We start from the raw sequence: 14,090 nt of genomic DNA on the forward strand, positions 1-14,090 counted from the left end.
GTGAATCTGGCAATTATGTGTCTTGGAGTTGCTCTTCTCCAGGAGTATCTTTGTGGCGTTCTCTGTATTTCCTGAATTTGAATGTTGGCCTGCCTTACTAGGTTGGGGAAGTTCTCCTGGATGATGTCCTGCAGAGTGTTTTCCAACTTGGTTCCATTTTCCTCGTCACTTTCAGGCACACCAATCAGACATAGATTTGGTCTTTTCACATAATCCCATATTTCTTGGAGGCTTTGTTCATTTCTTTTCACTCTTTTTTCTCTACACTTCTCTTCTCGCATTTCATTCATTTGATCTTCAATCACTGATACTCTTTCTTCCAGTTGATCTAGTCGGTTACTGAAGCTTGTGCATTTGTCATGTAGTTCTCATGTCATGCTTTTCATCTCTATCAGTTCTTTTACGGTCTTCTCTGCATTGATTATCCTAGTTATACATTCATCCATTCTTTTTTCAAGGTTTTTAGTTTCTTTGCGCTGGGTACGTAGTTCTTCCTTTAGCTCTGAGAAGTTTGATTGACTGAAGCCTTCTTCTCTCGACTCGTCAAAGTCATTCTCCGTCCAGCTTTGTTCCGTTGCTGGTGATGAGCTGCGTTGCTTTGGAGGGGGAGATGCACTCTGATTTTTTTAATTTCCAACTTTTCTGCCCTGCTTTTTCTCCATCTTTGTGGTTTTCTCTGCCTTTGGTCTTTGGTGGTGGTGATGTACTGATGGGGTTTTGGTGTGGGTGTCCTTTCTGTTTGTTAGTTTTCCTTCTAACAGTGAGGACCCTCAGCTGCAGGTATGTTGGAGTTTGCTTGAGGTCCACTCCAGACCCTGTTTGCCTGGGTATCAGCAGCAGAGTCTACAGAATGCTGAACAGCGAGTGTTGCTGTCTGATTCTTGCTCTGGAAGCTTCGTCTCAGGGGTGTACCTCACCGTGTGAGGTGTGAGGTGTCGGTCTACACCTAGCGGGGGATGTTTCCCAGTTTGGCTGCTCAGGGATCAGGATCTGTCCATTCTCAGATCTCAGCCTCCGTGCTGGGAGACTGCTCTCTTCAAAGCTGTCAGACTGGGACATTTGCCTCTGCAGAGGTTTCTGCAGCTTTTTGTTTAGCTATGCCCTGTGCCCAGAGGTGGAGTGTACAGAGGCAGGCAGGCCTCCTTGAGCTGCGGTGGGCTCCACTCAATTCAAGCTTCCAGGTGGCTTTGTTTACCTACTTAAGCCTCAGCAATGATGGGCGCCCCTCCCCCAGCCTCCCTGCCACCTTGCAGTTAGATCTCAGACTGTTGTGCTAGCAATGAGGGAGGCTCCGTGGGCATGGGACCTTCCGGGCCAGGTGTGAGATATAATCTTCTGGTGTGCCGTTTGCTAAGACCCTTGGTAAAGCGCAGTACTGGGGTGGGAGTTACCCGATTTTCTAGGTGTTGTGTGTCTCAGTTTCCCTTGGCTAGGAAAAGGAATTCCTTTCCCCCTTGCGCTTCCCAGATGAAGCAATGCCTTGCCCTGCTTCATCTCTCACTGGTTGGGCTGTACCCACTGAATAGCTCCGACTGTCCGGCACGCCCCAGTGAGATGAACCCAGTACCTCAGTTGAAAATGCAGAAATCATCCGTCTTCTGTGTCACTCACGCTGGGAGCTGGAGGCTGGAGCTGTTCCTATTCGGCCATCTTGGTCGCCCCATCCTGTTCTACAATTTCTACTGGGTTCTTTTTTTTTGTCTGTGTTCTATTTTTGCTATTGAGCATACTTAGTATCATTATTTTGACATGTTGGTCAGATAATGCAAAGATCTTCTTTTCTTAAGGATTGAGTTTTGGAAATTTATTTCTTCAAGTGGGGTATGTTTCCTGTTTTTTTCTTTTATGTCATGTGCTTTTATGAAATTTGGAAACTTAAAAACAGCCATCTAATCTAATATTTAACGACTTGCTTAAAGAATGGCTATGGCAATGAGCCAGGCTATAGATTTTTTAGTGCTTCACAAACATGTTCTCAGTTATGTCTTTGGACTTTTGTGTGTAATTTCTAAGTTAAAGAGATTTTTCCTCATTTTCTTTTCAGATTCTATAATCTTTTGCTTCCCTAGATGACTGTGGCATGGCAATTCCTCTAGTATTATAACAACATTCGCCTTTCTTCTAGCAGATACAGACTAATTCTCATTACTCCATCATTTTCATATTAAGGGAGAGAGACTATTAATCAGAACTTTTAAAAATTTTTTAATTTATTTTATTATTTTTTTTTGAGATGGAGTCTTGCTGTCACCCAGGCTGGAGTGCAGTGGCCTGATCTCAGCTCACTGCAAGCTCCACCTCCCAGATTCTCGCCAGTAGTAGCTGGGACTACAGGCGCCCGCAACCACACCCAGCTCATTTTTTGTATTTTTAGTAGAGATGGGGTTTCACATGTGAGCCAGAATGGTCTTGATCTCCTGACCTCGTGATCCACCTGCCTCAGCCTCCCACAGTGCTGGGATTACAGGTGTGAGCCACTGTGTCTGGCCTATTTATCAGAACTTTAAACAGATCCATTGTTTTAGATTTCTCCTGAGGATAATACTGGGAGTTGATTGTGTTTTACTTAGACCAATTGCTGTTGAAGGATAGAAAGGTTGTGTTGCAAAGTCTTTAAGCTAGACCTGGTTACCTTCTGCAGCATAGAAAATATTACTGGACTAGGAAGCGAGTGAAAAGAATAGCCATACACTCAAATAGGTCTGAATGATTTAGCAGATAACACATGTGAAAGGTCCAAAGGTGAAGGAGAAACCCAGAGTTTAAAATGTGGATTGGGAGGCTGTTCTCTAATGGAATTGATTCTTGAGAAGCCTCTTACTGTCATGGAGGACAATTTTTTGATGTATGCTTATTAAGCTTTTGAATTCTTTAAGTCTTTTATCCATTTAATCTGCTGGTGCATTCACAGTGAGAGACAACTCCTTTTTATGCTGTAAGGATCTAAATAATCTAACTGTTCTTCTATTGCTTTGAGGGATCTGGAAAATTTGTGCAAATTTTTGAAGACCACTACTTTTTAAGCTGTTTTTAAAAATCTGTGCGTTATGTTAGACATCTGTGAGAGGAGTAGGGAGACATTGAGATTTGGTTAAGAGATTTGAGAGAGGCCCGGGACAGACGTCATACGTTTTCTGCTTTATAATTTCCAGTCAGTTGATCATACAGAAATTGAAAGTGAGAACTTTTATCAGAGCACAAAGCATCTGATTAAGTACAAGAAAATCTAAACATCTATTTCACTTCAAAAGTATATTTTTCTTAGTAGGAACTAAGCTTAGAAATTTAAATTCTGTATGACAGATGCCTCTACTGTGGAATAGTTGATTTTGTCTACTCACCTCACAGAATTCCAAAAAACACTAATACCATAGGTTACTTAGAACACTCTCCAGCATATAATAAATTCCAAATTGTTACCTATTTCTTAATAACTTACTTACAATTTATAAATAATTTATAATCTTCTTTACTATGAAGACTACTAGGGTTGTCATATGTGTTTTTCTTTCTGATTTGCTGTATAACAACTATGCCTGTAATTTCACAAGTTCTGAGGTAATGTGCTCAAATGTATGTGTTATATAAAACGTGAACTAGATAATTAACAGGCACACCATATATTATAATCTTTGATTTATATGTGTAAGTTTACTGTGTACAAAAAGTTACTAGCATTTTCATCAACTTTTCTCAAACTTTGTCTATTGATTATATAAATTTATTTCTAATTGTTTATTTTATTTCATACAATATTGTACTGTATTTGTGTTGTTTATATTATTTAGTAATGTAATACTTTGCTTCCAGAGGTCATCTTACCTTTACATTTTGTGCAAAAATAGCAGCTATACATTAATGACATAATAAGTATGTCCAGTATTATTTAAGTGCCTATTCATATCAAAGCTTTTTATGAATGATTATAATGCATTTTCCATAAAATGTTATTGCTTTCACTGTATACTAGTGATTCAAACTTTATTGTCTTTAATAACAATGACATGAAATCAATCTAGTTGCCCATCACTGGTGGATTGGATAAAGAATATTTGGTACCTATACACAGTGAAATACTACACAGCCAAAAAAAATTATGTTCTTTGTAGCAACATTGATGCAGCTGAAAGCCATTATCCTAAGTAAATTAATGGGGAAAAACAGAAAGCCAAATACTGTATGTTCTTACTTATAAGTGAGAGCCAAATATTGAGTATACATGGATATAAAAAATGAAAACAGTAGACACTGGGAACCACTAGAGGAGGAAGGGAGGAAAGAGACAAGGCCTGAAAAGGTATCTATGGGGTACTGTGCTGTCCACCTGAGTAGTAGTAGCAGTATCCAAAACCTTAGCAATACATTATGTACCCATGTAACAAACCTAAACATGTGGCTTCTGAACCTATAGGAAAAGTTGAAATTGAACAAAAATACCAAAATATGTGCTCTTTATAAATGTGCAGTCACAGTTAAAATGCATGGCTATCTAGAATAATTATTTTTTAGTAGTACACTATGTTGATTCAATATTTTTTGGTTAATTTTTTTGTTAAATTTTGTTCCACCATTTTCTATCTTAGTGGCTCATGTTTTACAGTAGGCTATGTCACATTAATTAATTGTGTTTTTAGTTTTTATTTATGTATTAAAATTTTGTATGCCAATATTTCAACTCTGTACACATTAAACCAATGTTTGGACAAAAGTCATGTTAATCAGTCATACATATGTTGCCAATATAATTATTTCTGTGTGTGTTTGCCTGTGTAAATATTACCCCTATTTTATGACTTGTATATTTGCTTTTTTTTGTTGTTGTTGTTAGTAGTCAATGATTGTTTTATATTCTTAATTGTAAGAAATACAAGGGCCGAGCATGGTGGCTCACAGCTGTAATCCCTGCACTTTGGGAGGTGAAGGCAGGCAGATCACCTGAGGTCAGAAGTTCAAGACCAGCCTGGCCAACATGGCAAAACCCCATCTGTAGTAAAAATATAAAATTAGCCAGGTGTAGTGGTGTGCACCTATAATCCCAGCTCCTGCAGTGGCTGAGGCAGGAGAATCGCTTGAACCTGGGAGGCGGAGGTTGCAGTGAGCCGAGATGGCATCACTGCAGTCCAGCCTGGTCTTCAAGAACAGAACTCTGTCTAAAACGTAAAAGTTAAAAAAACAATATTTTATACTCTTTAATATTTTCAATTACATAGTTCAGCTTTAAGTATATTGACATTTTTAGCAACATATCTTTAGAACATTTTATTTTGTAAAAGAAATATGCTATACACATGAATCCACTACTTATTTTTCCTGTTGTCTGACCCTTTACAAACATCATTCTATTTTCTATTTTTAAGGATTCCATGTAAGTAGATTCATACAGTATTTGTGTGTGTGTAGCTGGCTTATTTAGCATGTTGTCTTCAAAATTTGTCTTTATAATAGATATTAGAAGGTCTCCTGCTTTTTAAAAGCTGATTAATATTCCCTTTTTTGTATTTTAAATTATCCATTCATTTGGTAAGGAAAGTTTAAATTGCTTTTACCTATTTTCTTTTGTGTATAATGCTTCAATATGGTGTACAAATAACTCACTTGACCATATATTCAAGAGTTTATATCTGTGCTGCATTTTGTTTCATTACTTTGGTGTTCTACCTTTATACCAGTAGCAAAGTGCTTTGATTACTGTAGGTTTATTTTGCGTTTGGAAATTGTTAAGCATAATGCTTCCAATATTTTTCTTCTTTTTAAAGATTGTCAGGCTTTTAAAGATTGTGAGTCCCTTGAGATCTTACGTAATTTTGTGGGTTTTTGTTTTTCTTTTTGGAAAAGTAAAATTAAAAATTGAAAAGGGGTGTGTTGAATGTGTGGGCCACTTTAAGCAGCATGGACATCTTCACAATATTACGTCTTCCAACCCTTGAAAAAGAGCATGCTTAAAAGTGTGTTGCTGGCTGGGTGCAGTGGCTCATGTCTGTCATCCCAGCGCTTTGGGAGGCTGAGGTGGGCACATCATGAGGTCAGGAGATCAAGTCCATCCTGGTCAACATGGTGAAACTTTGTCTCTACTAAAATACAAAAAATTAGCTGGGCGCGTGGTGGTGCATGCCTGTAGTCCCAGCTACTCGGGAGGGGAGGCTAAGGCAGGGGAATCACATGAACACAGGAGGTGGAGGTTGCAGTGAGCCGAGATTGTGCCACTGCACTCCAGCCTGGTGACAGAGCAATACTCCATCTGGGCGGGGCAGGAGTGGGGGGAGAGAAAGTGTTGTTTTGTTTTTATGTTTTTTGAATTTTTCAGCTTTTCTTCTGCTATTAATTTCTAGTTTCCTTCCATTTGGACCATAAATAATAGTCTGTAAAATTTCAATTAAAAAAAAATGTTAAGACTTCTTTTTTGATGTCACAGGTCATCCATCTAGAAAAATGTTTCATGAGATATTGAAAAGATGTGTATTCTGCTGTCTGTATACATTTGTTAGGTGTAATTATTTTATAGTGCATTCAAGTTTTTTGTTCCCTCATTGATATTCTGTCTTGCTCTATTTATTACTGAAAGTGGGATGTTGATGTATCCTTCCATTATTATATTGTTGTCTGTTTTTGCTTCAGTTCCGTCAATGTTTGCTTTATGTGTTTGGGAAAACTGTCTTGTATTTATAGGTTCTCAGTGAATGAACCCTCTTACTATAATTGAATGTCCTACTTTGTCTCTTGTGAATTTTGACTTAAAGTAAATTATATGAAATATGACAGTTTTCAACTTAATAAATTGTTGCCTCTTTTCCTCTCATTTGGTTAACACTTGAATAAATTGTATTTTTCATCCTGCCATTTTCAGTCATTTTTTTTTATTAGATCTGAAATGAGTCTCTTGAAGACATATAGTTAGATCTTGATACAGATCTTGATATAATGATACAGTTAGATTTTTTTTTTTCTTTTCATTTTGAAGAATACTTTTGCTGGAAAAGTTTCTTGCTTGGACTTTTTTTTTTTCCAGTGCTTTAACGATGTCATCCTACTGCCTTCTTGCCTGAAAGATTTGTGTTCTTAAATTTACTCATAATCTGGCAGAAGCATGCATATAAATAACACATCTCTTTTTTCTTCCTGAATTCCAGATTCTCTTCTTGTCTGCAACTTTTAAATCATTGCTTATGTTGTGTCTTGTTAGAAATCTCTTTGTGTTAATCTTAGTTGAAATTTGCCGAGCTTCTTGATTTTCTTATATTTTTTACTAATGTTGAAGTGCATATTAGTCTTTTTTTGTAGTTCTACACAATTTTTTTAATCTTTCTGTGCTTTTTATCTTTTTGTTGGTTTCATTTTTGTTATTTCATTTTTTTTTTTTCCATTTTACTCATTGAGCATCATTGAGATGTAATTGTGATTTTCTAGGGTAATTTTTTTTTTCTTTTAAAAAGTAGATCTAGACTTTAATTCAAATTGTTTCATGTAATTTTTACATCTCCTTTTTTAAATAAATGATTTCTGGATATTCATTTTTATCTTTGAGCCATATTATCTTGATATTTTGTATATGTTGTAATGTTAGGTTGCAATTTGTACGATAAAAAGCCACATGTCAAAATTTGTATTAAGTGACTTTTGTCTGGGGGAATATGATACCAGTTTTTTAGGCTAGAGATTTTTGGAGTCTCTCAAGCCCATTCTATGAATGTTTTCTCTGGGCTTGTGTGTTTTTTAGTTTAAAAAGATTCTCCATGTTTTTTTGTTTTGTTTTGTTTCTTTTGTTGTTGTTGTTGTTTTGTTTTGTTTTGAGTGTTACTCCTGTTGCCCAGACTAGAGTGCAATGTTACGAGCTTGGCTTATTGCAACCTCCATCTCCTGAGTTCAAGCGATTCTCCTGTCTTCTGCCGCAGCCTCCCAAGTAGCTGGAATTATGGGCGCCTGCCACCACGCCCTACTTATTTTTGTATTTTTAGTTGAGACGAGGTTTCACCATGTTGGCCTGCCTGGTCTTGAACTTCTGACCTCAGGTGGTCTTCCTGCCTCAGCCTCCCAAAGTGCTGGGATTACAGGTGTGAGCCACCACTCCTGGCCATTCCCTGTGTTTCTTACTGAGATCCTGTAGTCACTTGCTATACCCATTGTCTGTCTATATGATACTGAAGTCTTTCATCTCTTGTAACAGTCATTTACCTTTGGTCTCATCTGTCTGAAACTGTCAGTATATACCACCTTTCCTTTCAACACTGTCATGGAATATAGAAATTAGTCTTTGGTAAAGTCTCAATAAGCCAGAAGCATGGACACATGTGCCACTATTTTGTTTATTTTTGGAGGGGGAAGACAGGAGTTTGGAGTCTATAGTTAGAGTCATCATAGGATGAAGAATGACTGTGTTGGGTAAATATGAAATACTTTTATTACGCTTCTATGTGGTTCTTGGCATTTGCTCACTTGGCATGCTGCAAATGCTTAACTGGTTCTTAGACTTCTCGCAAAGGCATTTTGGTCAGTATATTTCTGGTAGGTTTATATGTCTGTAAGAATATAGAGCCTGTGGTATTTTATTGTCATTTTGTTAATGTGCTTTGTATAATTATATATTTGTAAAGTGTATTCACCTGAGTCTAATGAGGGAGAATTTTTTTTTTTCTCCAGCTGGCTCTTTTCATTTTACTGCAGAGATATTGCCGGAGCATGACATAAAAGATTCATTTCAAAAAGTGATTCTGAGAAAATATGGAAGCTGTGACCTTAATAATTTACATTTAAAGAAAGACAACCAAAGTGTGGGTAATTGCAAGGGGCAGAAAAGCAGTTATAATGGCCTTCATCAATGTTTTTCAACTACCCATAGCAAAACCTGTCATTGTAATAAATTTGGCAGCGATTGCCAGTTGTGCTCAATCTTCACTGAAAATAAGGAAATTTTTAGCAGAGAGAAATGCTACAAGTGTGAAGAATGTGGCAAAGACTGTAGGTTGTTCTCAGATTTTTCTAGACATAAGAAAGTTCATACTGCAGAGAGATGCTACAAATGTGAAGAATGTGGCAAACCCTTTAAAAAGTTTTCAAACCTTACTGAACATAAGAGAGTTCATACTGGAGAGAAACCTTACAAATGTGAAGGATGTGGCAAAACCTTTACCTGCTCCTCAACCCTTGTTAAACACAAGAGAAATCATACTGGAGACAGACCCTACAAATGTGAAGAATGTGGCAAAGCCTTTAAGTGCTTCTCAGACCTTACTAATCATAAGAGAATTCATACTGGAGAGAAACCCTACAAATGTGAAGAATGTAACAAAGCCTATAGGTGGTTCTCAGACCTTGCTAAACATAAGATAATTCATACTGGAGAGAAACCCTACAAATGTAATGAATGTGGAAAAGCTTTTAAGTGGTTCTCGGCCCTTAGTAAACATAAGAGAATTCATACTGGAGAGAAACCCTACATCTGTGAAGAATGTGGCAAAGCCTTTACCCGCTCCTCCACCCTTTTTAACCACAAGAGAATTCATATGGAAGAGAGACCTTATAAATGTGAAGAATGTGGCAAGACCTTCAAGTGCTTCTCAGACCTGACTAATCATAAGAGAATTCACACTGGAGAAAAACCCTACAAATGTGAAGAATGTGGCAAAGCATCGAGCTGGTTCTCACACCTCATCAGACATAAGAGAATTCATACTAGAGAGAAGCTCCACAAGTGTTAAAAATGTGGAAAAGCCTTTAACAAGTCCTCATACCGTGTTCAACATCAGAAATTTAATACTGAACAAATGCAGTATAAATGTAATAACGATGGAAGAACATTTATCATCTTAGAGGGTCTCTAAGAACTTTATGTGTTGCTTATGTGTTGAGTGCATATATAGCCCTTTGCTATTATGTAATGCCCTTCTTTTTTTTTTTTTTTTAATCTATGTTAATTTCAAGTCTGTTTGTCAGAAACTAGGATTGCAACCCCTGCTTTTCCTGTTTTCTATTTGCTTGGTAGACTTTTCTTTTTCCCCTTATTTTGAGCTTATTTGAGATGGCTGTCTCGATTAAAGCATACTGTTAGATCTTGATTCTTTATTCAGCTTGCCATCTGTGTTTTAATTTGGTTATTTAGCCCATTTACGTTTAAGGTTAGTATTCATATGTGTGGATTTGATTCTGTTATTAGAATCTTAGCTGGCTATTTTGCACATTTGTTTATGTGGTTGCCTTAAAGTGTCTGCAGTTTGTATACTTTAGTGTGCTTTTGTAGTGACTGGTAATAGTCTTTCTTATTTAATGCTTTCTTCAGAAGCTCTTGTAAGACAGATCTTGTGGTAACAGATTTTCTCAGCATTTGCTTATCTGAATAGGATCATATATATTTTTTAATTCTGAAGCTTACCTTGGTCAGATGTGAAATTCTGTGTTGGAATTCTTTTTTTAAGAATGTTGAATATTGGCCCCTAATCTCTTTTGACTTGTAGGATTTCAGCTGAAAGGTTCGTTGTTTTTCTGATGGGCTGCTTTTAGAGGTGACCTGCCCTATTTTTCTGTAGCTGCCTTTTAACATATTTTTTCTTTCATTTTGACCTTGGAGAATCTCATGATTATGTGTCTTGAGGATGACCTTCTCATGGGGTATCTTACTGGGGTTCTCCACGTTTCCTGCATTTGAATATTGGCCTCTCTAGGTTGGGGAAGTTCTCGTGGATGTTATCCTGAAATATGTATTTCGAGTTGTTTTCATTCTCCCCATCGCTTTCAGACAATCTCTTGCATCATGGATTTGGTTTCTTTACATAATCCCATATTTCTTAGAGGTTTTGTTCATTCCTCTTTTCTTTTTTCACTATTCTTGTCTGTCTTATTTCAGAAAGTCAGTCTTGAAGCTCTTGAGATTCTTTCCTCTGCTTGGCCTATTCTGCTGTTAATATTTGTGATTACATGATAAAGGTTTTGTATTGTGTTTTCCAGTTCTATCGGGTTGGCCACATTTTTCTCTACACTGGCTCTTTTTTCTGTCAGTTCCTGCAATGTTTTCCCGTCCTTGCATTGGGTTGCAACTTACTTTTGTAACTCAGTGAAGTTTGTTTCCATCCATATTCTGAATTCTACTTCTGTCATCGTAAGCCTTGCTGGAAACGTAATTTGGTCATTTGGATGAAAGAAGTCACTCTGGCTTTTTGTGTTTTCAACATTTTTGCACTGATTTTCTCTCATCCATGTGGGAATATCTTTGAAGTTGCTGAACCTTGAATGGGGTTTTGGTTTTCTGGATCCTATTTGATGGTCTTGAGTATTTGATTGTGGTATAAGATGGATGCAGCCAACAGGCTTTGTTCCTGGCAGTTTTGTTTTGTTTTGTTTTGGTGGTGGGGGGGGGTGGGCAGTACCCAGCTCACAACTCAGAGGCTGCATACTCTAACTCCGGGGGACTTGTATTGAGCCCCAACTGTGTTCTCTGGCTCCTTGAGATTTGGAGTTTGCGATTCTGTGGAACCAAGGTGCCACAGCTGGAGCAGAGTGCTAGTGGATATGGGGTTTCTGCCTGTCTTTGGCATTCACCTCACTGGCAGGAGCAAAGCAGCTGGGAGGGGAGTGGGGGATACCTGCTGGAGACTGTGTACTGTTGCACTTAAAGGTGGTATTGGTATAGGAGAGGATGCTGGCCAGCGAAGGTTTTGATGCCTTCTCTGTGTCCCCCAAGAAGGAGTGATTGTTCAGAGTGTGGGAAGATACCCTGTTCTCCACACAGCGTTAGCACAAAGGCAGGAGTGGAGTTTTCTGGCTCTCTGCCCACCAAAGTTTCACCTACAGTAGCAGTTGCTGGGGGTGGCAGGGGCATATTGCATTTCCATTTGCTGGTGGGGCAAGCAAAGCCAAACCTGCCTTTGCAGACATGTGCCAGCAAAGAAATATGGGGAGTTGCTATGGTCTCGGGGGAAGCTGGAGTGTGGGGAAGAAGCGTGGGCTGGTGCAGTCATAGGGGCTGCCTTGCTGGAGCTTCTCATGGGTCAGGCATGGCCCACCAGTGCAGATGCTGTGGTGTGAGCTTCCAGGGTACCTGAGACTGCCCTGTAAGCAGCTGTGGCCAGACTGGGGCCCAGCAGTCCAAGGAGTGCGCAGTTGGACCAGCTGCTTCTGATTTGCAAGACCATCCTGCAGAAATTAGGCCCAACAGTTCCCCTAGGGCTAAAGTCTCTTATGGGAGAAAGTTGAGCCTGGAGAAATGGCCGTCGCTGGCCACACTTTACTACAGATGCCCTTGCACCAAATCCTCTGGGTACCATGTGAGCTGGCTTGCTGCCCCATCTCTTTGCTTGTCTTCTGGGGGCTGCATCTTAGAGAGATGTAGGTCAGCAATCACTCAGTGCCGCCAGCCCAGGATGGAGGATCTGTACTTTTGGCCAAGTTAGGGGTTCACTGTCTGGTGAGGAGCAGTGGATAGTTTGTGGGACCCATGGAGGATGGACTGGCCTCCTCTCCTTGGTTAAACTGCAGGTTGTTTGAGGTGTGAATAAGGCACTTAGGGTTTTAGATTTTTCATGAGTCTGAGGGTGGCAAGGACAGTTGTACTGCAGAGGCCCCTGGAGGCTCTGTCCAGGGAGTTGCTAAGTTGCTACTGGCTCAATAGCTCTGGCAATGATTGGCTAGTGGCCCAGGCCTGGAGAACCTGCCTCATGAGAATATATGAGAACAGGTACTCACGTAACAGTCTGACGACTTCTGAAGGGCAGCTGCAGTATGCTGGGTGTCCACTGCAGTTTCTAGTCTCCTCAGATGTTCCAGTACCGGAAGTTATCACCACTGAATGCTGCAAAACAGCAACAATGGCAGCATGCCCTTTTCTCTGAGAGCTGCATCCCAGGGAGGTACAGACCTGTTTCCAACCCAAAAGCACCTGTAGGAAGTAGCTGGAAAGCCCCTGTTGAAGGTCTTACCCAGTGAGGAAAACATGATTAGGGACCCCCTCAAGAAAGCAGTCTAACCTTATTTTTGTAGGACAACTCTGCTGTTCAGAGGTACCACTTCCACCCCCAGTTTATTTGGATTCTCCAAAGCCAGAAGGCTGGAAGAGCTAACACACAAACAGCAAAAATGGCAACTCACTCTTCCTTCTAGGAACTATATCACAAAGAGGTTTCAAAACTCCATCAACCAAAGAGCGCTGGTGGTGGTAGCTGGAGACCCTCATTGGGAAGTACTTTCCAGTGAGAAGGAATGAAATTGGGGACCTGCTTTAACAGGCAGTCTGGTCTTGTCTTTTTAGAGCACCTGTACTGTGCTAGGAGATCCTTTCTGCCCCCAGTCAGCTTGGGCTCTTCAATGCTTGAAGGCTGGAATGGCTAAGTTGCCCAAGCAGCAAAGATGGCGACCCACTCCTCTTTCTGGTAGCTCCATCCCAGGGAGGTGCAGTGCTGCTAGCAATGGTTGGCTGAAATCTAAGCCAGTAGGTCTTACTGTGTGAGGCATTGTAGAAGTGGGTCCTACAGACCATCACTACTCAGCCCCCTGGATTCTGCCTCTTTCCTATGAGTATGTACAGGGGTGTAAACTCCTGCTTTGCTCAAGTTGCAGCTGCTTTTTCTGGAAGCCTGGAAAGCCAGTATCTAAAGCTCTTGAATTTGCACAGGCCTGAGTAGCTGCTCTGCTAAGACTCCATGTAGCTCTGTGTGTTAAACTGAAGGCCTTGGTGAAGTGGGTCCATGAGAGTATCTCCTCACCTGAAGGTTGCGAAGATCTGTGGGAGAATTGTGCGTTCCCAGGGTCACACATGCACTCACTGCTTTACTGGGTGGGGAGGTTCCCTTGGCTCCATGTTGTTCCCAGGTGGCCCACTGTCCTGCCTTTCTTTACTCCATTCTCCATAAGTTGTTTCTTTGATTATTCCCAATGCAAGTACCTGGATGTTTCAGTTGCAGGTGCTGTATTTGTGTATACCTTGCATTCCTCTCTATGAGAACTACACAGTCTAGCTGCTTCTAGTCAGCAGTCTCGATCACTTTTCTCCAAAAGGAACCTACTTTTTTATATTAAAAGGATTCAGTATTTTTTCAAAAGCAAATATTGATGTAATTTAATTCTTACATTTGATGCTATGTCTTCATTTCTAGAATTTATGTGAAAAC

The 14,090-nt window shown here is 39.7% G+C and overlaps 1 protein-coding gene across 1 annotated transcript in view; it reads left to right on the forward strand.

Moving 5' to 3' along the window:
• The window catches only part of ZNF736 (zinc finger protein 736), a 43,778-nt gene extending 33,603 nt beyond the window's left edge, over positions 1–10,175 (forward strand). The window contains exon 4 of the mRNA XM_011970717.1: positions 8,635–10,175. Coding sequence (XP_011826107.1) covers positions 8,635–9,692 — 1,058 coding nt within the window. The 3' untranslated portion in view covers positions 9,693–10,175. The remainder of the gene's footprint in view (positions 1–8,634) is intronic.
• The last annotated feature ends 3,915 nt before the right edge of the window (positions 10,176–14,090 follow it).

The sequence above is a fragment of the Mandrillus leucophaeus genome, unplaced genomic scaffold (assembly GCF_000951045.1).
Source record: "Mandrillus leucophaeus isolate KB7577 unplaced genomic scaffold, Mleu.le_1.0 Scaffold969, whole genome shotgun sequence".
Lineage (NCBI taxonomy): Eukaryota > Metazoa > Chordata > Mammalia > Primates > Cercopithecidae > Mandrillus > Mandrillus leucophaeus.